Source organism: Trachurus japonicus, chromosome 18, assembly GCF_045865225.1.
Source record: "Trachurus japonicus isolate A0001 chromosome 18, Traja_1.0".
Taxonomy (NCBI): domain Eukaryota; kingdom Metazoa; phylum Chordata; class Actinopteri; order Carangiformes; family Carangidae; genus Trachurus; species Trachurus japonicus.
This window is the reverse complement of record NC_140924.1, coordinates 11,590,191-11,615,210: the sequence shown is the minus strand read 5'-3', so window position 1 is coordinate 11,615,210 and position 25,020 is coordinate 11,590,191. Positions and strand designations below refer to the sequence as shown.

Sequence of the window (25,020 nt, the reverse complement as noted above, 5' to 3'; positions counted from 1 at the left end):
GGGTTATAAACCTTGAAATCCTCTAGATCGATCATTTAAATCAGTGGTTCTCAAACTTTAAAACAATGTAAAATGATAGTTTCAAGACAAGAGTAAGGCTTGGACTGGATCAACAAATGATGTGAACTTCTGTCATTGAGTCGGGCCCAACTTAGGACTTTTATTTTCAACAATTTTGTAAAAGGGGAATTACACACTCACAAAAAACTGGAGTCTTTATTGGACCTTCTTAGAAACAATTTGAAAAAAACTGATAATAGCAATTTCCATATTTTTAATTTTCAATCATATCATACTTGATACAACTGGCATTTTGTAAAATGTATTGCTCACAGTTTATGTGTTCAAATTTTATGTTTTATACATAAGATTTTTTAGAAGAAAAAATATGAAACTGATGATGTAGAGGTTTAAAAAATGGTATGTATCAAATATGATACACTTGGCGTTAAAAAGGTTTCTTGACTTCTGAAGATCAGATGAATAAACAGTTTGCACAAGAAGTAAACTAAATAAATTTTTTCTTTGGGGCCGATGAAGATCAGCTTTTTAGATTATTTTTTGTTTTTATTTTTAGGTTTCCATGTAGGGACTGATTCTTCAAGAGGTTTGGGAGCTACTGGTCAAACACACAAAAGGGTTAGAAGTTGTTTTGTGTTCAGGACAGATTTGAACCAAAAGGATCTTGATGATATAAAATAATAACAAAAAATTAATCACCGTTACACAAACTCAAGTCAACTCAACTCAACTTTATTTATAGAGCACTTTAAAAACAGCCACAGCTGGAACAAAGTGCTGTACATTAATAAAAATAGAACGTAAGACATAAAAACTATATAAAAACAGTAAAACAATAGCATTGTTAAAACAATACAAACAATATCATGCTGGGTTGAAAGCAAAGAAAAATGGGTTTTAAGACGAGTTTTAAAAATGGGCAGTGAGCCACAAGAGAAACCAGACCAACGAATCCGATGATAGAAAGAAAAAAACATTAAAAAACTTGCAGTTCTTCCTCTCTGAGACTAAACGACACAAAGTCTTGAGCAGCAGCTGGCCACGCCTCCTCCTCCGTGTGACTGTGTGCTCTCAAACCATTGATGCTAATGCTAAACAACTGATTCATTTTGCTTTTAATATGAAGGTTATTGTCGCTCACAGGAGCTGAGAGAGGATGACGAGGAGGAGGAGGTGATGAAGAGTTGTCCTCCTCCTCCTCCTCTTCTCTCTCTCTGCTCCTGCCGAGGAGAATAACCCGACTGACTGTTAAGCACTGTGACATTGAAGCATTTTAATGTTGCCTTTTGCCTTTAACTGAATGAGCCTTTAATTAATAGAATGGAAGTGAAGCTGATTTGCTGATATCTGTGTGATGAAAAACTTATATTTAATTGCTTTATTGGCGCATGCAAATGACCCTGACTGGCTTTGTATGCTGCCATCTTCTACCTCTCTCTCTCTCTCTCTCTCTCTCTCTCTCTCTCTCTCTCTGTCTCTCTCTCTCTCTCTATCCATCCATCCCTCCATCCCTCTGACCTTCCCTGTGCATGTGTATCTGTCCAGGTGAAAGCGGCTGTGGAGGGGTTAATGACGGCCGAGAGGGAACGGGTGGGTAACTAACTTTTTCATCCACCAGTCAGAGTAAAAGACAGTGGTGTCGGCCCGGTTTGGACCGGCTCGGCTCGGCTCGGCTCGGCTCGGCCTCTGGTGGATTCACACAGGAAACGTTCGCTCACGTTGGACAGGAAGTGACTCAGTTAGACGGAAGTAAAACGGTTTGACCACATGACGAGAGCGAGTCAGAGACGAGGTTAAAGAAGACGAGGTGTTCACAGTGTAAATGGTGAACGCTGCTTTTGATTCAACGATGCACATTTAAACATAATGACTAAAGAGTTGGTGCTTAAATGTTGAATTGATTTATTTATCATGTGTTCAGTTTTGTTTTTATATTTTCTATTAAGTCCTGAGTTGAAATTCGAGTGGATAGGTATTGAATATTTGATTATTTTGTTAATTTTTAGCACCGTTCTGATTGGTTGATTTTTAGCAGCTTTGTTTTTGGTCAGTTTATAAGTCTCTTTATAAACGTATTTTTAATAATCAATTGCTGTTTTCTAATAGTTCAGTTTCTAGCTGTAGTCTTACTGGTTGGTCTGTACAGTAGGTATATTCCTATTGGTCAATTTATAGTTGAAGTCGAGCTGTTTTCTCATTGGTTTGTTCTTACGTCTAATTTGATTTTTCAGTTTTATAGCTGGGTTCTCATTGGTTAATTCGTAGCTCCGTTCTTGTTTGCAGCAGCTCTATTCTGATTGGTTGGTTTCTATCTCTTTTTTGATTGGTCAGTGTACAGCTCGTAGTCTTACTGGTTGATTATTTTTAGCAGATGTCCAAATCTGTTGAAATGCAGCTCTGTTCTTATTGGTCAATTAAGAGCTGTATTCCGATTGGTCAGTCGATAGCTCTGTTCTTATTGGTCGATTTGTAGCTAGATTGACTGATCTGGTACAAGGATGAACTGATTAACTGGTAGTTTGAGGTCAAAGGTCACTGTGAGTGAACAAAATGATATGTTTTAGCCCTAATACAGCAAATTTTGTACACAAGTGATTGATATTCACGTTGACACTGGATAAACTGAGATGTAACTTTAAACTATTCTGATTGGTGGAAGAAAACAACATCTTCATCATTCATACAAATGAAACAGCGAAACGACAGCAGAGGATCTGTTTGCACTGTGAACACAAGGGGAGGGTCCAGAGACAGAGAGAAAAAGAGAAAGAGAGAGGTTTTGTCAGGAAGTGGTAGTTCATCGAAGCAGGTAATTCTGGGAAATGTAGTCCTCTGCTTCCTGAAACCAGCCGGCTCACCGTCAATCATCTGTTCATGGCGGAGCTGATGGAAGCCTCTTTCCATTCAGGCGGAGTCAGTCGATGATTGACGGGCGAGTTTCAAGGTTTTTTTTTCTTTTTGGTCCGAATGTTGTCGGCACTGCCCCCCCCCCTCCTCCTGGAAACATGCAACACACTCCACACGTCCAGCTGTTATGTTGGACAGCTGCAGTTGTTCACGCTCTCCTCTTCCTCCAATCAAAGCTGCTGAAACCTGGCGCATGTTTTCAAGCCCTGCCTCTGCTAAGCGCTTTTAACCAGGGAGGGAAATAAAAAGACTGACCCCTTGAACACAAAACCCACACCGAGTTTATAACTCTCTAATGTTTTAGTATCACCTTCTAATTGTTGAACTGCCCCTTTTTTAATACAACAAATTTTGCTACTAACGACATTCAACCAACAACATTCAATAATTCTCATGATCAAACTCAGATTAACCTGAACAGAAAACTTTTATTTTGAAAAAAACGGGCGTGAATGGAGGCGATAGACAATCAACTATGCAAAGAAAAAGACATTCACACAAAATGTATTTTGTACTGTACATAGGCCTGGTGTTATCACTAGATATAAACCTTTTTATTTAATTTGTGTTTATTAAAAAGTGATAAAAGTAAAGTTAATAAGTGTTTAGATATAAGTTTTTAATTTGACACATGTTCAGTGTATTAATGTGTACTAATGAAGTGTGATTGCTAACCTGTGTATAACTGCTATCAGGCCAAGTGCTGCCTTGCACCATACCTGGTGAGGACGGAGCCCCCGGTTACCCCGGTTCCCCTGGACGACCAGGTAACGATCAGCACACTGAGCTTCTTACTCATGACTTTGATTCAATACTTTTTTTTAAACATGTTTTCTAACATCATTGTTTTTTATTTAATGAAAAGGTCTCTAAGGTTTGCATGGTGTGGTTTTTCAGTTCCTTTATGTAGTAGAGTAGCTATGTATTTATTTTTGATAATGATGATAAAGAGATGTTTGATTGATTTTCTGTAGGTGTCGCTCTTTACACCTGACAATGAAGCAGCTTATTTCTAGGTGCAATATCACCTCAACAGAGATTTATTTATTGTATGCTTATATTTTCTTTTGTATATATTGTTAAGATGGGGGGAGGGGGAGGGGGAGGGGCACATTTTGGGCTTTATTCTTATAGTTTTTAACTTTGTAATTCTGGTAATATTTAATTTGTAATTTATCTCTTTCTCCTATTTTAAGTTGTTGTATTGTGTTATTCTGCTATAATATTCTTTACCTTTGTACACTGGAGCGCTGTGACGAAAGAATTTCCCTCAAGGGATTAATAAACTATATTCTATTCTATTTTTGTCCAGGCTGAAATACGAGGAAAATAAAACGCATCACTTCCTGTGCAGCAGAGAGTTTTAGAGATAGCAAAGCTGGATTTGCCTTTAGGTTCGGTTATTCTCATTGATTAAAGTCGTACCTGTGTGCACCTGTCAGGCCCTAAAGGTCAGCCAGGTCTGGCCGGAGGAAACGGACGTCCAGGGTTCGACGGCTCCAAAGGAGAGAGAGGAGAGCCCGGTATCGGAGGTCTGCCCGGACCACAAGGTAAAACCTGTGTTTCTCTCTGCTGTCCAGGACGATCGATAGCTGCTGATCTGTTGTCAGTAGTAGATCTGATAGAACTTCAGACCTTAAAAATAATGTATAAAGCAAAGAACAGCTCATTACCAGAACATTTACAGAACTTGTTCAAGCTGGAGGAAGAGGATAACGGACTGAAACTTGACTTTAAACATACATTTGCAAGGCTAAGCTTAAAACAAATGTGTATTTCTGTTGCAGGTGTAAAACTATGGCATTCACAAAGCAAGGAACTGAAAAGTTGTACAAGTATATCTCAGTTAAATAAAATATTCAAAAAAGAAAAGATAAGCGCCTACAAAAAACAAGGAGAAAGAGAAAAAGAAGGGAAAAAAGAAAAGATAGATAGACGAGTGGTGTCCACTGCTATTTTGCTTGTTTGTTTTCTTGTTATTATTATATGTTTCATCATCTTTAATTTTTTGAAATAGAATATAATATTGGTGTTGATAGTAAGCCAATGCAATTATAACAACAGAGAGGGGCAGGTACTAGAGGTTTTTCTTCATCCTGCTCCTTTTCATTCATGGTGACTATGTGTACATTATGTAAATATGTGCAACCATGTGAAGTATGTACACTGCCAAAACTCAAAATCTTTCCAAGAATATTTGTCTAATTTCTTGTCAAAATGTCTCCTTTCTAGTCAAAACTAATCTCTCTCCACTTAAAATAAGACTCATCACCTAAAAATTAACTTGTTTTTAGATAATTTTCACTTGAAATAAGTAGAAAACTCTGCCAGTGAAAGTAAGTTTTTTGTGTTTGTAATAAGAAAGAAAAACTTGCTCCACTATCAGATTTCTCTACTTATTTCAAGTGAAAATGTGCTTGAAATAAGTAAAATTATCTTTAAAAACAAGCTACTTTTTATGTGATGAGTCTTATTTTAGGTATAATTAGGTATAATTAATTTTAGGTATTACATTTTTTACTGGAAATAGGACAAATATTCTTGACAAGATTTTGAGTTTTTGCAGTGTATACCATGAATGGAATAAATCAAAATTAAATGAAATGAAAAGTAGTTGTGTTGTCCACTGCTTCTCAGTAACGGTCACTTTTCTCCCTCCACCCTGTCTCCCTGCAGGTTTCCCCGGACCCAGAGGAGACGCCGGAGGTCCAGGTGCCCCGGGGTACGGCTACGACGGAGGCCGGGGGAAGGACGGTATCCCGGGGCGACCCGGAGCCAAAGGCCAGCCCGGCGAGGTGCTGGGAACTTCCTCTGGTACCCCGGGACAAGACGGTTTACCAGGACTTCCTGGAGACAAAGGCCAGCCTGGGACACCCGGAATACCTGGATCACCGGGTGAGTCCGAGGTCGTTTAGTCCGGTTGAACCAAACCCTGGAGCGTTAATCCCCTCGGCGCGGTTTCGCTTGGGTCGGTATGAACGCTGGTTTGCCTCGAACTCTGGCGCGGACCAAACTACTGCTCTCTGGAATCCATTTTACGCACCATTTCATTCATTCACTCAAGGAGATGCAAGGAACTGTTTTATTGCTACATGTTTGCGATTGTGAACTTATTATTGTCCAATGACTTGTGTGGTCAGCTCTCATTACTTCCTGTCGTCTTCTGTGATACAGTTGTCCTATTGCAGAGCGTCTTAAGCTAAATGTTTTCATACATTATTTAATGGCCACAGTCTTACCAGCCATTCGTATGCGCAACGCATTAAAGTCTGCTGACATACAGTCTGGATTGGCACCATTGCCACCCATGTAACGTTGTTGTCAACCAAGGGGACAGTTGTTGGTCTGAGAAGTGAAGCTCACTTCTACGTTCAAAAAACTGCAATCCCCTCGGATTCCTCTGGGGGCTGGTGTCAGAAGGGAACATTCTCCATAGACCACCATGTTTAAATCGCCGACTTTACATCCTCAATAAACATGATCAAAGCCTGGTGTCATCACGTTTTTTGGTCTCAACCGATAGTTTCTACCCCCGCACACACTCTGAGGGGGGTGAATTTTTTTTTAACTCTACCGTTTTACTGTTATTAGGTTAAAACTCTGGCCAATTAGGGCGCGGAAACGTTGAGTGACAGGTCCGAGCAGCTCCGTGGACAGCTGCTTCGAGGCCAGTGGGCGGGTTCTCGGCCGGCCAATCCAACATGGCGCTGTTCAGGCCGCCATATTTGAGTCACAAAAACGACTCCCCAAAACCAATGGGTGACGTCACGGACGCTACGTCCATAGTTTTTACAGTCTATGTTGTCAACTCGCTTAACCTGTATGACCAATAACCGAACGACATTTGTGGCCACGTGACTTTTGTTAACAATTTTTGGACCGTTGGCCTTTGTGAACGCAAACTCGACCAGTTGAAAATTGAAAAAAAAAAAAACAGTGTATCATCCTCGCCTTGATTCGAATCAGATAACGGACACTCTTGGTCTGGTTTGTAAGAGCTTCTTCTCCTCTGTCAGGTGCTGATGCCCGCTCTGGAGTTCCTGGACTGAAGGGAGAGCGCGGCGTCGACGGACTTCCTGGTTTCCCCGGAGCTCCAGGACCTCCGGCTCCGCCGACCGGTGGCCTTCCCGGCCGCCCAGGACCTGCCGGCGGAAAAGGACTGAGCGGATCGCCAGGTGAGGGAAAAGACTCAGGACGTTTCCCAACGTCTAACCGGACGTCTGTTTGCCAAGTTCTGTTTTAGACTTTTAGAAAGTTTAGTCCATGTTGTTTATCTGTAGAGTTACCTGTAGATTTATTTACAGTAGACGAAGAAGGTTTATCATCTAGTTCAGTCTTTCACCACTTCATCCCTTCACTTTTACAAGTATTGGTTCATCCCTCTCTTTGTTCTTTTTATTTTCTCTCCTCCTTCTGTTTTGTACTCCTCCTTCTCCTCTTCCTGTGTTTCCTTCTTCTTTCCTCCCCTACCATCATCACCTCCACCCATCCTCTCATCCCTCCATCCTTTTTGTTCTTGGTGTTGGGTCATTCGTTATAGGCTGCCAAGGTGAGACACTCTCTCCCCATCGATCCATCAATCCAACCATTCATCCATTCATTTGCTCCATCCTTTGCTTCCATCCCTCCATCCTCCTGCTGTTCATGCATAAGACCAAAATGCTTTAACTGCTCCCTCCCTTAAAGTGTCTGCCTCCTCTTCACTTGTGCAGCAAAACAAATGTCCATCTGTAATTTAATTTAATTTAATTTAATTTAATCAAAGTGGAGTCTATGCCGGGTGTGAAATCTGCCCATGTGCTTTTATTTTGAAATATATTCACAGACAATCAAATGGTCAAACAATAATCAATGGGAGTTTCACCTCCCTAAAGAGAAACTCAACATTTTTTTCTTTCACTTCACCTCAGTAAACTTAATTATGACATTATACTTGTGTGGTTCTGCAGTTGCAAGAAGGGCGGGGCTTTGTGACTGCTTTGTTGTGACATCACAAAGTTACAGGAAGTCCAGACGGCTGGTTTTACAGCTCAGTTTCCTAATGTGGGACCTTTAAAAATAGTCCTTGCTCGCAACTGCATTACTATACAACTACTCTTTTTCTTTTTTTGGTATCACACCCTCCTTTAAAACTCATGCAGCTGTTTGTTTTCGTCAAAAACATTTGCTTTAAGATGGACATTTTAGTTGTGAGATACATCTTCTCAGGAAAGCGATGGCGGGTTTTGTTTTTGCAGCCAGAACTAACCCTCGCATCTAATCTGTGACAGATGTGTACTGTATATTGTGGTAATCGCAATAAGTTTGTGTGACAGTGAAGTATTTTTTGGCGTAATTGCTGTTTAACATTGTTGTTGCTCCTGCATCGAGTCTAGAGGCTTTTTCTACACTCTTAAAAAAGGGCTTTTAATTTTCAGCACATCCCTGCATCCGTGACAAATTAGTGCAAATGGTGAAAACAGATGTGTTGAAAATGGGGTTGTCTTTTTAAGAATGTGAACTCTTAGTAATTAGTGCGCTATCTCGTAGTAGGACCAACAATCTTTAGGCAGTAGATCTTCACTAATTCAGTCTGGAATTGCACTTGAGTTTCTTCACGAATCTTAATGAAATTGAACATGATTGCAGGTTTGATTTAATATGTAAAATTCCTCCATGTGAATCTGAAATCAGCCATATCATGCTTGTTTATGTTCAATAAGATCCCCAATCTCAGTGCAATTGCAGCTTAACTAAGGTAATAAAACAATGTAATGGAACATGTGGGTTTACATTGTTGTCTGCTTTTTGCAGTTGTGTGTGTTTGTGTGCTGGTGTGTGTCTAATAAGAATAGAAATAATTGTGATAACTGTTTTTGTTTGATATGTATTAATAACTTAATAGAGGTAAGTTGATTTGTTATAAAAACTGAGGTAAGTTTCTATCTGTTATCAGATATCTATATGTTAGGTACAGTATCAGCATATAGATATTTCTATTCATATTATTATGTTTTAATGTTATTACTGTTTATAAATATATATATGTACATATGAAATGAAGATCCCAACAGCTCCTGACTAAATCTCTCTCCATCACCATCTGCCCCATCACCATCCGTCCACCCACAGGTTTTCCCGGTCGTAAAGGAGACAGAGGAGACCCAGGATTCCCAGGACCAGCTGGGATGAAGGGAACCCCGGGGTTGTCCGGCACCCCCGGGACACCAGGAGCACGGGGACCCCCCGGACCCCCAGGACCAGGAACTAGAGATGGAATCCCAGGAATCCCAGGAGCAAAGGGTAGGCCGGGTTTCAGTATTTTCTAGCTTCCAACTCCAAATCACATTTGCACATGGTAACCAAGGGGGCAGTTGTCGGTCTGAGAAGTGAAGCTCACTTCCGCGTTCAAAAAACTGCAATCCCCTCGGATTCCTCTGGGGGCTGGTGTCAGAAGGGAGCATTCCCCATAGACCCCCATGTTAAAATTGCCGACTTTACATCCTCAATAAACATGTTAAAAGCCTGGTGTCAAAACGTTTTTTGGTCTCTATCGATAGTTTCTACCCCCGCACACACTCTGAGGGGTGAATTTTTCTCTACCGTTTTACTGTTATTAGGTTAAAATTCTGGCCAATTAGGGCGCGGAAACGTTGAGTGACAGGTCCGAGCAGCTCCGTGGACAGCTGCTTCGAGGCCAGTGGGCGGGTTCTCGGCCGGCCAATCCAACATGGCGCTCTTCAGGCCGCCATATTTGAGTCACAAAAACGACTCCCCAAAACCAATGGGGGACGTCACGGGTGCTACGTCCATATTTTTTACAGTCTATGATGGTAACTGACAGCACTCTGATTCATCCGATTCGTCTTTCCACAGGTGAGAGAGGTTTCTCCGGAGTGATGGGTTTCCCTGGACTACCAGGACGCCCTGGTACTCCAGGATTCCCCGGAGGAAAAGGTCTGTCCGGAGGACCTGGAGGAAACGGACGGCCCGGTGGACCTGGATACCCTGGACCGAAAGGTAAAGAGTCCAGAACATTAAAGGGACAACGAGGAGTTGGTGTAGTGTGAAAACGCTTCGCTTTTCCAAAACTCCTCGTTGTCCCTTTAAAAAGGTGAGGAGACTCACCTGTAGCCTCCAAGTCGCTCTAACCTCCGTGTTTTGTTAACAGGTGAGAGAGGATACCCCGGTTCTCCTGGCCTGCCTGGCATTGTTCTTCCATCAGGCTTCGTGGAAAAAGGAGATCCTGGATATCCTGGAGGCAACGGCCTTCCCGGCTTCCCCGGACCCAGAGGTAACACGACTTCCTGCTGTTAAAATACAACGTTCAATACGACCAAGGAGAAAAACAAATAATAATCATTACCTCAGAGTATTAAAGGATGATACAGTAGAACAGCAGTTTGATGCCGAACAAGAAAAAGTAGCACCGTCTTTTACTAAAAGGAGCCTTTGGCAAGTTTTGCTAATGCTACATAGCTAACATTAGCATTGGCTACATTAGCTGTTTACTTGCTTAACCTGTCTGCAGGACACTTAACTCCTTTCCTCACCAACAGATTTTAAAGAAACACCATTTTAAACACATCATATGTCTACTACATACATTAGCATGCCTACCTGCTAGCAGTTTGTCTTGCTACTTTCCATTAGCGACTCACTGTCGTCTCCAACCTGCCCCTGGATTATGTATTTTACCAAAGCGATGCAGTTTTATCTTTGATAGTTTAATACTTATGAAAAATAACCAGTAATTGTCACTTCCACTAATTTCCCTGGATGCGCTCTGAATCTGCTTTCAGGTGACAAGGGTTTCCCGGGCCAGCCTGGTCGTCAGGGTCTGCCTGGACTTCCTGGTTTTGCTGAGCAGAGTAAAGGACAGCCGGGTCAGCCTGGTTACCCCGGGACACCAGGACTCCCAGGCTTCCCCGGACCAAAGGGAGAGGCTGGAATTATGGGATTCCCTGGCATATCTGGAGCAAGGGTAAGAAAACACATACTATACTATGTATAAAAAAGTAATGGACCATAAGGTAAAGCCGGTGAGCTTCAACTTCTGGTGGCTTCATTCAGGGTGATGATGGTTCCCCTGGTTTCTCTGGTAACCCTGGAGATCCTGGTCGACCTGGTAACAAAGGTGAGCGAAACATTAACCTCATATCTGTTCATGAATAATTCAATACTGTGTTTACGTCCATCCACTAACTAACTAACTGTTTTCTTCAGGTATTCCTGGAGATAGCTACGCATATCCTGGAGCTCCGGGAGTTAAAGGCCAGCCGGGAGATTCAGGCTTCCCAGGTGAGACTCAGCACGCTGTGATAAAACCACCTGGATACAGTAGTTTCCCCTTGACTGACTGAAAATGAAAAGGCAGCATCAGTGGAGTACATTTTACTTTTGATGTTGATACAGATCTAGTTTTAATTCGTCTTTCGTGGATAACTGCAAAAATGTCTTGAACAGCGCGTTGAATTATTTTCCTGATGATACTGATGAGAAGAAGTCTCAAAGTCATTCTCACATTATCTCAGTTTTTCTCCTAGGGGGGGGGGGGGGTTTAGGAGCAATAATTCAGACTGAGGTGAGCTCAAGAAGAGAGTCAATTGAGATCTGTCTTACAACTCTTAAGTTCTCCTTGTAGCTTTTTAGGAGCAATAAACAAGACATGAATGAAATCACAAAGATACAATGATGAGATCTCCCATTATCTCACACCTTTTGCTCCTAAGGGGGTTTTAGGAGCAATAATTCAGATTGAGCTCAAAAAGATACACAAATAAGATCTTATAAAGATATCCAATTGAGATCTCCCTACTTTCTCAGGAGTTCAAGAAAAGACTATCATGAGCAAAAAAGTTTTCCTCTGGGAACTCGTCCCATTGTCTTTTGTCTTGATATGAAAATGTCCTGGCACAGTGATGATCTCCAGACTCCAGGTATAAATATATCTGTGATCACACTGATTATCTCTCTTCAGGTGGTCGCGGTGGCGATGGCGCTCCCGGTGACAACGGCTTTCCAGGAGGTTCAGGTTACCCTGGTCAGAAGGGAGCTCCTGGTGAACCGGGACGGCCGGGAATAATGGGTGAGAGACACTGATCTTCAGACAAGCAGATGACCTAGCAACCACGCAACCTCACAGCTGCCTTTTTTTTAATTTTTTTTTTTAGTTTTACTGTTTCAGTACTTTTATTATTTCACTCTTGATCATATAATTATTTTTTATATGCAATGTAGCACTCTAGTTTATTTATGTACTGTTGGCTTTATTCCATTGGTTTAGTTGTCGAACCACAGCGCACATAGCACTTTAACTTAAAGAGCTGCTGATTTGATCATTTCTACAGACTGTTTTTACTGACCTATTTGTAATAGAGTGGAAGCACCCTTCACTGTTTTGAATGCGTGTTAAAGGTGTGAAAGTATTTTGTATGAATGTCTCGTATGTATTGTCTTGTATATGCAGTGGCTCCGAGCCCAAAACAAATTTCCCTTCGGGACAATAAAGTACAATCCAATCCATTTTAATGATGCCGCAGGTGGATAGTAACATTTATCTCCCCCTCTGTCGCAGGTTCACCTGGTTTTCCTGGTCCAAAGGGTCAGAACGGCTACCCGGGAAGAAGAGGTGCAGACGGGACTCCTGGTTTCCCTGGAGGCCCTGGAGGACCAGGATCTAAAGGTGAAAGATGAACCTCATGTGCACTTTTTTCTCTTTTTTTTTAAATATAATGTCACACGGCAGCAAAGAAAATAAGACAAGGCTGCAGACAAACATACTCACTCTGTTGTTTTCGCAGGTTTGTCTGGCGCCCCTGGTCTGGATGGACTCAACGGCCTCGGTGGACCTAAAGGTCTCCCTGGAACCCCGGGTAAGGATGCCATCAAACACATCAGAGACTGAAGAACCTCATGAAGGACTCTCCCCACAAATACAAGTTACATCAAATGACACAAACAAATAAAACACGAAAAAAAAAAAACCATTGTGTTGTGTTTGTGTCCAGGTGGAAGTGCAGGCGGTCTTCCCGGTGCTCCCGGATTCCCAGGACAGAAGGGAGAAAGAGGCGTCTCCTACCCAGGATCTGCAGGTTTCCCTGGAGCCAAGGGAGAGCGAGGACAGTCAGGTGAGAGGGAGGTTGAGGAAGTTGGTAGTATAAATGCACTCTGTTCGTCAGACCGTCCGCATTACTGACAAACAGACAGTCGTCAGACAAAATATCAGGTGGATAATGAGAGTAGAGACTGGAGTTTAAGATGCACATATGCCCCATATGTGCATTTTTTCTTTATGCCGGGGAATAAATGCGCTGCATGCGCTCTGAGCGCTGAGTGCAGCGCATTTATGCCGCGGCTGCCTCGGAGGAGAAAGCTTTTTTTTCTTTTGAAAGTCTGAGGCTCGATCCAAAAACGCTTTTACACAGAAGAAAATCACGTTGCTTGATCCGAACACTACAAAAAGCCGAACCATGGCATGATAATGTAGTTTGATCCGACACTAGACTGCGCTCTAACGTGCCGTTTTTTAAAACCTAGGTTAACTGGATAATAAATTCATAACCGGATAGCAGATTGCCTACTCGGGTACCCGGGTACTCGGGTAACCGTGCACATCCCTAGTTAGTCGTGTTGTATCAAATCATACTGTATCAAAATAATGACCCTGGCTTTGCTTCTCTGCGTATGTCAGGTGGTCCCGGACTCCCAGGGTTCCCCGGTCGGCCTGGAGCCCCCGGTCCGACTGTGGGGTCAAATGTTCCCGGACCTCTCGGAGACTCTGGCCTCCCTGGGTTGGATGGAGAATATGGTAAAAACATTTCCTCAGTCCAATTTTCCTTTCCTTCCTTTTTTCCTTCCCCTCATTTCCTATTATCTCTCCACTCTCTCTTTCTAACCCTTCTCTGCTTCCTCCTCCAGGTTTCCAAGGTCCTCCCGGTCCCCCCGGACCCCCGGGTCCAGGCACGGCCCAGGGAGACAGAGGCGACTCCGGGCTCCCGGGCTTCCCCGGCTCCCCGGGTCCGAAAGGAGAACCAGGACGTCCTGGTGGCGATGGAAGCCCCGGTTACCCCGGCGCCAAAGGTGAAGTGGAGTTGGGAAAAACGTGATGTGAATCAAAACCACAGCCTGTGTTTCTTTTAGTGAAGTACAACTTTGTGTTTCTGCTTTTCAGGAGCGCGAGGTGAGACTGGTTACAGCGGAGGTCCTGGTCTGAAGGGTTTCGCTGGTGACCCCGGCTACTATGGAATCAAGGGAGCCAGGGGATTGCGAGGTAGGAGGACGTTAATAAATGGAGTCAGTTACAATATTTAGACTCTTCTTCCTCTATTTACATTCATCCTGTGTTCATCCCCTCACCTTTCACTCTTCCTCCTTCTTTGTCTCCGACCCCGTCCTCTCCAGGGCCTCAGGGTCGCAAGGGTTACCCTGGCACCACCATAACGACAGCACCACTAGAAATACCGCGACAGTTCGGAGACGTGGGTTTCCCGGGTGACAACGGAGCCTCTGGGCCTGTCGGAGAAACTGGTCTACCAGGAACCCCCGGACGTCCAGGTGAGTGGCGACTACGTCCAGTGTTTCCGGTGATCTTTGACCTGTTGAAAGTAAAAGTAAATGGCTGAATGCCAGAAATAAAACAATGTTTTCAAAATATTTTGCAGATCCAAATACCCCTAGTCCCACATTTGTTTATATTTGGTCTATATCCAGATAATTTGAAGTTATAAAAACATCAACGAATATTTGTAGACTGAAGTGTACTAATTGCAAAGGGAGTAATAGCCCTCTCATGGAATAACACCAGTAGTCCAAGTGTAAAGAGGTGGCTGTCTGAAATGTCTTCAACTCTCCCTTTAGAGAAAATTACATATACAATGAAACACCAACAACATAATTTCCACCAGGTCTGGGACCCCTTTATTTGCTATGTATCAAGGACAGATTTGTCTCATGTGATGGAAGAACCTGGGGACATGTAAACAGTAGCTCTTTGCAGTAGTTAATATTACAGAAATATTTTTGTTGTAAAAAATTATTTCCTTTTTCTTATGAACTCACTAACCTGATTCCCAACCAAGAATTTGAAATTTGAAAATTTGAAATTTGCAAAAGGGCCGGGGTGGGGGGTTGACATGTTCGTTCAAAACATGTAATTGTGTTTTTGTATTTCTTTGTTGTATTATGAAAACAATAAAAAATAATTTTGGCAAAAAAAAATGGCTGAATGCCCACGTGTCAAACTCTCCTCTGCTACAGGTGGTAAAGGTCGTCCTGGCGGTGTGGGTAAACTGGGCAGAACTGGATCTGCTGGTCTGCCCGGAGCCGTCGGTGATGGCGGACCTCCCGGTTTCCCTGGACCCACTGGAGAGCAAGGTCAGTGCTGCGTACTGTCTCATTTCCTACTGTTTCCTGTCGTCTCTTGACGCAACCGATGATGATTGAAGCCCAGTTGGTAGAAAATTAAAGCATGTATACACTTAAGGCCAGATCTACTAAAGGTTTGCGTGTATTAAAACGTGTGCAAACGTGATTGCACGTAAAATAGCACGTGTGATCCATTTAGCGTGTTTGCCTTGATGAATATGTAAATATGGCCGTTTCTGCCAGAACGCGCAAAATACTGGGAGGAGTAGATGCAAATAGATTTATTTAGCGCACGCAATGTGATTTACCAAACCAGGAAGAGATTGCGGTGGCTGTTTTTGCGTCTTTATTTACCATGTCTGAAAACCATGTACTAACTGATACAACTTTGCCAAAACGTATGCGTTTATTGGTTTGATACCTGTCAGAGCCCCATGATCTTACATCTCTGCATTTCCTCACGTCTGGGTAATTCTGTAACAGTTTTTCAGCCATGTTAAAAGTCTTTTATGCGCCGTTACGCACATCTGTCCTGCAGTGCGCTCCTCTCCTCTCCTCTCCTCTCCAGTACCTGGCTGCTCAGCTCCGTCTCTCAGTCCCGGTCCCGCTGCCTTCACCCGTCTTTGATCCCTCTGGTCAGTGGTCAGAGCGTTTAGATCCGTGTGTCCCACCTGAGCTCTCTATTAATCCACTCGATCATGGGCGGCACACACATATTATAGGTGTGTGATTGTCGCTGCAGCTGCTGCCTGTTCGTCACTATATGACGAGTTGGGCCCTGTAGCGATTTGTGTTTATTTATCTAAACAGAGCGCGAGAGAGATGAACACACACATGCTGTCATTGTATGCATCGGATCAAATGTCATTCTGTCCCTTCGTCCATCCAGCTCTCTGTCCACACTCTCCATGGCGGAAACGATTACCACGCGCAAAACCCTCATTTGAATACTGCGGTTTGCACGTGTTTTCATTTAGCGGGTTACTCTTAGTAGATCACCTGTTTTGCGTGCACTAACCAAACACGCAATATTTTAGCGGGCGCAAACAATTTAGCGCCGCTATCTGGGATCTTAGTAGATCCGGCCCTTGTTATTAATCATTGATTCACGTTTTCAGGTCAAAATGTTGACACAACAATGAGGCCACGAAAACGCAACTATGGACTACACCAGAAGCAACTTTGTCTTGATTCTAACATCTCCTTCCAAACGTCTTCTTGTTCCCTCCTCCTCCTCCTCCTCTTCAGGTTCTCCCGGTGCAGTCGGTAGTCCCGGTCTTCCCGGAGGCGTCGGCCGCAGTCACAGCATCGGCTACACCCTGGTCAAGCACAGCCAGGACGCCCAGGTCCCCATGTGTCCTCAGGGCATGGCCAAACTGTGGGACGGCTACAGTCTTCTGTACGTGGAGGGGCAGGAGAAGGCACACAACCAGGACCTCGGTAAGGAAACTCTTTGACTTTACGTTAAAGGGATAGTTCAACATTTTGGCAAATTGGCCCATTGCCATAATCCTTATAGTCATAGCAGTAGGTTCGTTACCTTTAATTGTCGGTGCAAGCTATTTTTAGAACGGTGGAGCAGAGCCGTGAGCTGCTCAGAGCTACACTACGGAGGCTCATGGGATTTCTTGGTTTCCCTCATCAAACTCATCAAATATACAATCCCAAAACTCCAAAACGCTCTGGTGGACAAGTTGTGACCTGCACAATCACCACGCTATGAGATAATAACACGTTACCAGAGTTGTTTTAGAGGGAAATTCATGCAAAACCACTGATGCGCGTTGCGTTCAGGGACAGTTTTTCAGCAAGCAGTCTCTGTATTTACCTCGAAAATGGCTCCGTTTCGTAACGATCCATTATTATCTCATAGCGTGGTGAATGTGCAGGTCACAACTTGTCCACCAGAGCGTTTTGGAGTTTTGGGATTGTATATTTGATGAGTTTGATGAGGGAAACCAAGAAATCCCATTAGCCTCCATAGCGTAGCCCTGAGCACTGAGCAGCCTGCTGCTCTGCTCCGCCGTTCTAAAAACAGCTTACACTGACAAAGGTAACGAACCTACTGCTATGACTATAGGGATTATGGCAATGGGCCAATTTGCCAAAATGTTGAACTATCCCATTACCCCCTCTACCCCTTATTTATACATTGGAGACAAAAGGAAATATTTCTGATCCTGTTAACATGAATGAATGAATTTGTCTCCACAGGTCAGCCAGGGTCGTGTCTCCCCAGGTTCAGCACCATCCCCTTCCTCTACTGCTCCCCCAACGAGATCTGCTACTATTCCAGCCGCAACGACAAGTCCTACTGGCTCTCCACAACCGCACCCATTCCCATGATGCCTGTGGCCGAGATGCAGATACAGCCTTACATCAGCAGGTACTGTCCACACCGACCTGGGCCTGGTCTGGTTCTTCTCAGTAAAACACTGTTCAAACCTTTGCTTCCTTTTTCCACACCAGGTGCTCAGTGTGTGAGGCTCCATCTCAGGCCGTGGCGGTCCACAGTCAGGACATGACCATCCCCACCTGCCCCCCTGGGTGGAGGAGTCTCTGGATTGGATACTCCTTCCTGATGGTGAGCCAAAAACCCATGTGCTTCCTCAAAGCCACTTCCTAAAAGACACTTGAACATACGAAGGAAGTTAATTTTCGGCATGTACCAGGATTCAGGTCTCGGATTTGGCCAAATTTAAACTTGTAAATATGGTATAAGTAACACATACAATAATGCTTACAGGCATATATTTTCTCTGCTCTGTGGAAATAATTTCACTTTTTGGTCTTTTTCTTGTTTTGAATGAGATAAACAATACTAAAGCCTGAGCATTGATTCTGTTCAAATGCAAAATACTGGCAAAAATTGTTGCCCATTGTTTCTTACAGTTAGAATAAAACACTGTGTGATGTTTCCTGCATTTATAATAGGGGTGGGAGAAAAAATCGATTCACATAAATATTGCGATATCTTTTTTGACGATTTTTTTAATCGATTTATTTATTTATTTATTTTTAATGTTTGAATTTTTTTTTCATATATTGTGCAATGTGCATCTGTTAGCCTTTTTTACATACAAAGAGTACAGGTTCTGAAAAGGGTTTAAGTTTACTTTATAATGGAGTATGTTAATTTATAGGCTCCTACAGTATTTGTGTGCAGATAAATGTTAAAAACGCAGACTAAAAATCGAGAGAATCTGCAATATCGTAGAATCGCAATTTAAATCGAATCGCCATCCAAAAAAATCCTAGAAGAATCGAATCGGGAGAAAAGCATATTGTCCCAGCCCTAATTTATAATGTGTTTACTGTTTGGGCCGATGATGGGAGCAGGATTCGGTATGTAGTTCGGATTCGGTGAATCTTTAAACAGTGGATTCAGTATTCAGTAGGACCCCAAAAATCATGGTTCGGTACATCCTTAGTTCATTTACAAATGTTCTGTTTGCACCACCACAGCACACGGCGGCCGGCGCTGAGGGCGGCGGTCAGTCCCTGGTGTCTCCCGGCTCCTGCCTGGAGGATTTCCGCGCCACGCCGTTCATCGAGTGCAACGGCGCCAAGGGCACCTGCCACTACTTTGCCAACAAGTACAGCTTCTGGCTCACCACCGTGGACCCCAACCAGCAGTTCCTGTACTCGCCGGGACAGGAGACGCTGAAGGGCGGCCAGGAGCGCTCCAGAGTCAGCCGCTGCCAAGTCTGCAGCAAGCTCTTGTAGTAGGAGGAGGTGGAGGAAGGATGGAGGGAGGGAAACATCAGGAGGTGACACACTAACACTCCAAAGGAAATGATGAGGATGAGATGATTAAAAAAAAAAAAAAGCAAGAACATGTGACTGATTGAAAATGAGCCTCTCCTGCTTCACTGATGGTTTCACAGCTGAGTCGAGCAACGTCGGCGCATTTTCAGTGTTTTATTTTTTTATCCCACATAGGAATAAATTTCTTATTAAAATGAAAAAAAAAAGAAGTGTTGGAGACAGGAAATGGGAAGAGAAGGGTTTTCTTCTCTCGATTATCACTGACAATGGTGCTATATTGTTCTTGTTCTTTGTGTTTTTATTATTATTTTGTGTCTGTTTTCTCGTTAACGTTTTTTTTTTGGCGAGAATCATTCTCGGCTACCTCGGAGAGTGCCACCCCCTCCTTTTTTGGATGGCACTGCCCCGCGCACACGTCAGGGTGGGTGGACGTCTGCTCCAAATGAGTCAGGTCAGAGAGGAAAAGTCCCATACTGGTGCGACCTAAAAAAAAGTGGTTCAGGCGAGTTTAACGTTCTTTTCTGAGCTGGGTTAGCTGAAGTAGACAGTGCAAACATACACACACACACTTTTTTTTTGTTGTCGTTTTTTTTAGTGACATGGCCATCATTAAACTTTGCTTCTTTTGTATTTACTGCCAGCTTCAATTAGTAGCCTATAACTGCAGTTATTTTACAGATTATTTCATGTAAAAGAGCTGCGGCCACAGTCGTTTCCTTTGTACTGATTATTTTTGTATGTTACGTTACGCGTGAACATCTATGGTGTATGGGTTCATTCATTCATTTCAGTGTGTGAAAATCAAGGTGCAGAGACTTGAAATTCATCTGAGGTAAAGAAAAACATTACAGTGAGCATTTAAAGGAGCTAGTTCGGCTATTGCTACTAAGCTAACTTTAGCTAAGTGACTCGGTATCGGAAAGTGCTTGGTAGTTAGCATGTTAACTTCAGTAGAAACCAATGAATGACAGAACAGAAGCCAAACAAACTCTTAGTGAGCAAAGGTTTCAAGTTTGATGTTGATCTCACAGTGTTTCTTCTAGATTTGTAGCAGTTGTTTATGCTAACGTTAGCTACTAGCAAAACATAGCTGCTTTTAAGAAAAATTCAGCCACTGATGAACAACAAGAATTTGAATAAAACAATAAATAAACCAGTAGAGCTCAATGTTCACTATAATAGATTTCTATTATTTCAGTTTCTATGCTTTATGAATTGATTTTCATAGCTTATAAAGAATTAAATTCGTAAACGAGCCGTAAAAGTTAATTGTTGACATTGGAAAACAGCAACTATGATCTATGCATTTTGGTTTTTGTGCAAAAAACTAAACAAAAAACATATATGAACAAACATGCAGAACAACCAGTACAAACCTTTAACTTTACTATGCATTATTCAGGTTTCACATGCCTGTGATCTTTGCACACATTTCGTAATGTGACTCTGGTGCTACGAAACCCTGACAGTCGACTTGAAAGGCAACGCTTCACTATATGTTTGCATTAAACCACATAAAAAAGAAAAGAAAAGGCAAGCCAGCATATTTTCATTAAAACAGGACCTCTGCGACTGCTAACACTAGTATACACGAGCTGAATGAGACCACCCATTCATGTATATTGCACTGATGTGAACTCATATGGGTTAGAACAACAAGTCAATTATATAAAGGGGCTGATTTCCTCCTCCACTTCCACAGGCTATGTTGTGACCAAACTTGTTGCAGTAAAACCTTCACTCTCATTAAATTTGCAACAGGAAACCAAACACACACTCAATTTACTGCTGTACATAGTGCTTCCTGTATTTCCCAGTAAAGTATTAGAGAAAAGGTCTTTTATTTTGCTTTGATTTTTTTTTTTTCAGTTGTTGTGTCTCTTCACTGTCCTCAGATAGAAAGAGGAAGAGAGGAAAGAAATTACATGTTTTTTATTACTTCTTCCCAAAGTTGATCTCTTTTTTTTTTTTTTACACTGAATTTGGTTTGCATTTTAAATAAAAAATCTCATTTTTTTCAGCATTATCCTTGGACAGTGAAGGCTACTGGGTGACTTGTAACCACTATGACCACTGTGTCTAGCACATAGCTCTGTCTTTCTGCTGGTAGCCCTCATTTTTATCCCTATGTCACATTTTACTTTTTGTTTTATTTCCCTCTTTTTTTTTCCGTCTGCATTTGTTGTTTTGTAATCTAGATTGTAATTATTTTACTTATACTACCCCTTGGTTTTATTTACTGAGATGGGAGGGAATGGGGAGATTATGATGTGTACATTAAATATTATGGAGAGAAAAAAAAATGCCTTTAGGATGTTTTTATATGGAAAGTATATTCACAGCTGATGATTTAACAGACATAACAACGACAGATTTTATTATTGTCAGATTTGCCCTTCACCCCATGTTCAAAGCCGAGAGTTAAAGCAACTTATTGTAAGTGACAGAAAAGAAATGCAGTTTTTTCCTCAAAGAGGATCTATAACAAGAGAAAATGGTAATAAACATGTCTGTTACTGTCATGTGTATTTCTGTGCTCACACACTTTGAAATAAAGTTTCAAAACTAACAGAGAAATGCAGAATTATTATTTGTACGCTTCAACTCTATGTGGAGAACATCAGGAAGATTCTCTGGAGGGATTGAAAAAAGGTAAAAAAGAAAAAAAGAAAAGAAAAGAAAAGAAAAAAGTATTTGTGCTTTAGTCAGTGTATTGATCATATTGCCGCTTGTTAGGCAAATAAAAATTAAGACTTGATTTTATTTTGTCACTTTTCTATCCAACCAAACTCCTTTTCAGATAATGAAAATGGATCCATGTTGCACCATTAATGTTTAACATCAATAATAATCAATAATCTAGTAATCTAAAAATTAGTTTAAGTCATTTTAAAGCTATTTTTATTTGATATATTTAGCACTGGAAATAAAACAGTTTTATAAATGATGCACAAAACACTGACTTTTATGAATGTGTTCATGGATTTGGGGATCTGTGTGGAGTTTGCATGTTAAGAGTTGTAGCTATGGGATTTGAAATCAAAATTAGGATTTGACTTTCTCTGGCAAAATGAATAAATAAAACAGAGACACACATTTCAGTCAAAGTCAAAGTCAAAATCTTTATTTGCCATTTGTGCATACAGTACACACATAGGAATTTTCGTACGGATGTTCCAAGTCAGGTGGAGAAACAAAAAAACACACAAGGACATACAACAAGACACAACGAAAAACACTTTAAAAAGGCTCAAGCCTGGGATTAAGAAAAGGACAAGGACATAAAATTTCTAAAAAAAAAAAAGGCCATTGATCTATATCTGTAAATAAATAAAAATGTGAAAATAAATAGGTTCAGCAAGCTCTTGTAGTAGGAGGAGGTGGAGGAAGGATGGAGGGAGGGAAACATCAGGAGGTGACACACTAACACTCCAAAGGAAATGATGAGGATTAAATTGATTGAAGATTTAAAAAAAAAAAAAAGCAAAGGACATGTGACTGATTGAAAATGAGCCTCTCCTGCTTCACTGATGGTTTCACAGCTGAGTCGGGCTACGTTGGTGCATTTTCAGTGTTTTATTTTTTTTTAATCCCACATAGGAATAAATTTCTTATTAAAATGAAAAAAAAAAAGAAGTGTTGGAGACAGGAAATGGGAAGAGAAGGGTTTCTATAAATAGGTGTAAAAACATTTTGATGTCATGTATTTAGAACAACATAAAATGGGTAAAAAAACAACAACAAACACTCATATACGTTTTTAAACAAGATTTAAAAGAGGAAAATTCGACTTTCTTTTATTTAATCATCTTCGTGTTAGATATTTTTGTTGGCTTGGTTATATATTTTTGTAGTTTGTTGTTTGTTTGGGTTTTTATCACATTGGCTCGAGGTCAGTGAATAAAACCTTTTTTTTTATCTTTATTGACAAGAAAGTAGAGTACAATAATGTTTTTAGACAAATAATATATATGAAACAAGGTAATAATCAGGCGAGATGGTAATTTAAAAAAAGTCAGTGAATAAAACCATAGATATGGAATAAAATAAAACCAGATGACGTAATCACTCCGGGACGGCAGGCGGCGACAGATTCCACCGGCGTTGCCTTGGAGACGCAGAAGAAGAGGAAGCTAACACAACAACAACACAGCTGCAGCTAGTAGCGTTAGCTCGGAGGAAAGCGACGTGTATTTTTTTTTCTGCTAAATTGGGACATATCAACAGGTGGGTTTCTGTAAACAGACACACAACCAGCAGGCTAAAGCATCACGTTACGTTATGTGTGTGTTGTTAAAGTTGTTGAGTTACGTGTTGAACAGTTTCACCTGTTTGTGTGTGAAACATTACGTTAGCTCCGCTAGCTTCTTAGCGTTTATCTTTATGCCTTTGTATTTAATGTTTTATTATAATACAAGAATAATCTGTTGATGACGGTGTCGGATATCTTTAAAATGTTCAGTTGTAATTATGCATGTGTCGCGTTCATCATTGAAAGTGTGTTTATGATGCAGTAGTAGTTAGCTGCTGTTGGTTAGTTAATGGATGGTAACACAGTAATCTGCACTAACACACACACATTTACACTGATATTTTCATCAACTGGGTGTTATAGCTGTGCACTGACAGACTATACTTATCATTTTATGATGTGTAGTCGTGGGTTTTATTGTCTGGTTCCTGTATGAACCCATGATAACAGTGGTTGTGTTGATGTGGATGTGTAATGATCGATAATCAGCCACTAGAGGGAGAACCAGGTGTAGCTTTGGGATGTTTAAATCGATTAAAACACTACAAGTGACTGGTTTTACTCGTTTAACCTTCTGTGTTATTGTCACATTTTCATTATTACGTAATCTGCCAGTGACTTTCTTCAGTAGCCAATTTGTTGTTTGGTCGATGACACCCTTCACAGTTCTCTAAAGTCATCATGTGTATTGTTTTGACTCATCAGTTGTCCAAAAGTTATAAATATCCAGTCGGCAACGAACTGAAACAAGAAAAACTGAACTATACCTCCGGTTCAATACGTTTTCTGAAGGTCCTCGGTCGCCCAGGACACGGTTCTGTGAGAAAGTTGAAAAAAGCTGAAGAAAGCTGTAAATTGTTGAAGAAGTTCCACCTTTGTCCAAAGGCAGACTGGCCCTTAAAATGTTGTGTCCATGTTATTGATAACGACTATTAGACAATTGGCCAAACACCTCACTAGTCGGTCAAAACCCAAGAAGCCTCTGGATGAAGGTGAAACGTCTTCAGGAATCCCTTGTTGTTTGGTCGATGACACCCCTCACAGTTCTCATAAGTCACCATGTGTATTGTTTTGACTCATCAATTGTCCAAAAGTCATAAATATCCAGTATCCAACGAACTGAAACAAGAAAAACTGAATTATACCTCCGGTTTAATACGTTTTCTGAAGGCCCTCGGTCACCCAGGTCATGGTTCTTTGAGAAAGTTGAATCTAGATCAGCTGGACTCGGCTGTAAATTGTTGAAGAAGTTCCACCTTCGTCTAAAGGCAGAGCTCCAGACTGCCCCTAAATGGGGGCATTTTGCCCCTAAAATATTGTGTCCATGTTATTGATAACGACTATTAGACAATTGGCCAAACACCTCACTAGTCGGTCAAAACCCAAGAAGCCTCTGGATGAAGGTGAAACGTCTTCAATCCCTTGTTGTTTCGTCGATGACACTTCTCACAGTTCTCCAGAGCTTGTGAAATGTCATCATGTGTCTTTTTTTTTTTTTGACACATCAATTGTCCCAAAATAATATGAATATCCCGTAGGCAACGAACTGAAACAAGAAAAACTGAATTATACCTCCTGTTCAAGAAGGTTCTCAGTCGTCCAGATCATGGTTCTTTGAGAAAGTTGGTCAAGATGGTCTTGGTCCTGGTCAAGACAAGACCTTGAGACCAAGACCTGTCTCGAGCACCACAACGCTACCGAAACACAAACATCATGGTCATGTTTTG

The 25,020-nt window shown here is 41.6% G+C and overlaps 2 protein-coding genes across 2 annotated transcripts in view; both read left to right on the top strand.

The window, feature by feature from the left end:
* The window catches only part of col4a6 (collagen, type IV, alpha 6), a 127,892-nt gene extending 106,274 nt beyond the window's left edge, over positions 1 to 21,618 (top strand). The window contains exons 25-48 of the mRNA XM_085760078.1: positions 1,567 to 1,611; positions 3,624 to 3,695; positions 4,371 to 4,478; positions 5,605 to 5,823; positions 6,945 to 7,103; positions 9,040 to 9,210; positions 9,784 to 9,927; positions 10,079 to 10,201; positions 10,710 to 10,891; positions 10,981 to 11,044; positions 11,134 to 11,208; positions 11,888 to 11,995; positions 12,485 to 12,592; positions 12,711 to 12,782; positions 12,918 to 13,037; positions 13,601 to 13,717; positions 13,828 to 13,989; positions 14,081 to 14,179; positions 14,311 to 14,463; positions 15,166 to 15,282; positions 16,522 to 16,713; positions 17,488 to 17,659; positions 17,743 to 17,857; positions 18,739 to 21,618. Of these exons, the coding sequence (XP_085616204.1) occupies positions 1,567 to 1,611; positions 3,624 to 3,695; positions 4,371 to 4,478; positions 5,605 to 5,823; positions 6,945 to 7,103; positions 9,040 to 9,210; positions 9,784 to 9,927; positions 10,079 to 10,201; positions 10,710 to 10,891; positions 10,981 to 11,044; positions 11,134 to 11,208; positions 11,888 to 11,995; positions 12,485 to 12,592; positions 12,711 to 12,782; positions 12,918 to 13,037; positions 13,601 to 13,717; positions 13,828 to 13,989; positions 14,081 to 14,179; positions 14,311 to 14,463; positions 15,166 to 15,282; positions 16,522 to 16,713; positions 17,488 to 17,659; positions 17,743 to 17,857; positions 18,739 to 18,999 (3,158 nt within the window). The 3' untranslated portion in view covers positions 19,000 to 21,618. The remainder of the gene's footprint in view (positions 1 to 1,566; positions 1,612 to 3,623; positions 3,696 to 4,370; positions 4,479 to 5,604; positions 5,824 to 6,944; positions 7,104 to 9,039; positions 9,211 to 9,783; positions 9,928 to 10,078; positions 10,202 to 10,709; positions 10,892 to 10,980; positions 11,045 to 11,133; positions 11,209 to 11,887; positions 11,996 to 12,484; positions 12,593 to 12,710; positions 12,783 to 12,917; positions 13,038 to 13,600; positions 13,718 to 13,827; positions 13,990 to 14,080; positions 14,180 to 14,310; positions 14,464 to 15,165; positions 15,283 to 16,521; positions 16,714 to 17,487; positions 17,660 to 17,742; positions 17,858 to 18,738) is intronic.
* Positions 21,619 to 23,181: 1,563 nt separating this feature from the next.
* The window catches only part of LOC146968777 (ankyrin repeat domain-containing protein 46), a 5,541-nt gene continuing 3,702 nt past the window's right edge, over positions 23,182 to 25,020 (top strand). Inside the window, exon 1 of the mRNA XM_085759541.1 lies at positions 23,182 to 23,268. The gene's annotated coding sequence lies outside the window, so the exon portion shown is untranslated. The remainder of the gene's footprint in view (positions 23,269 to 25,020) is intronic.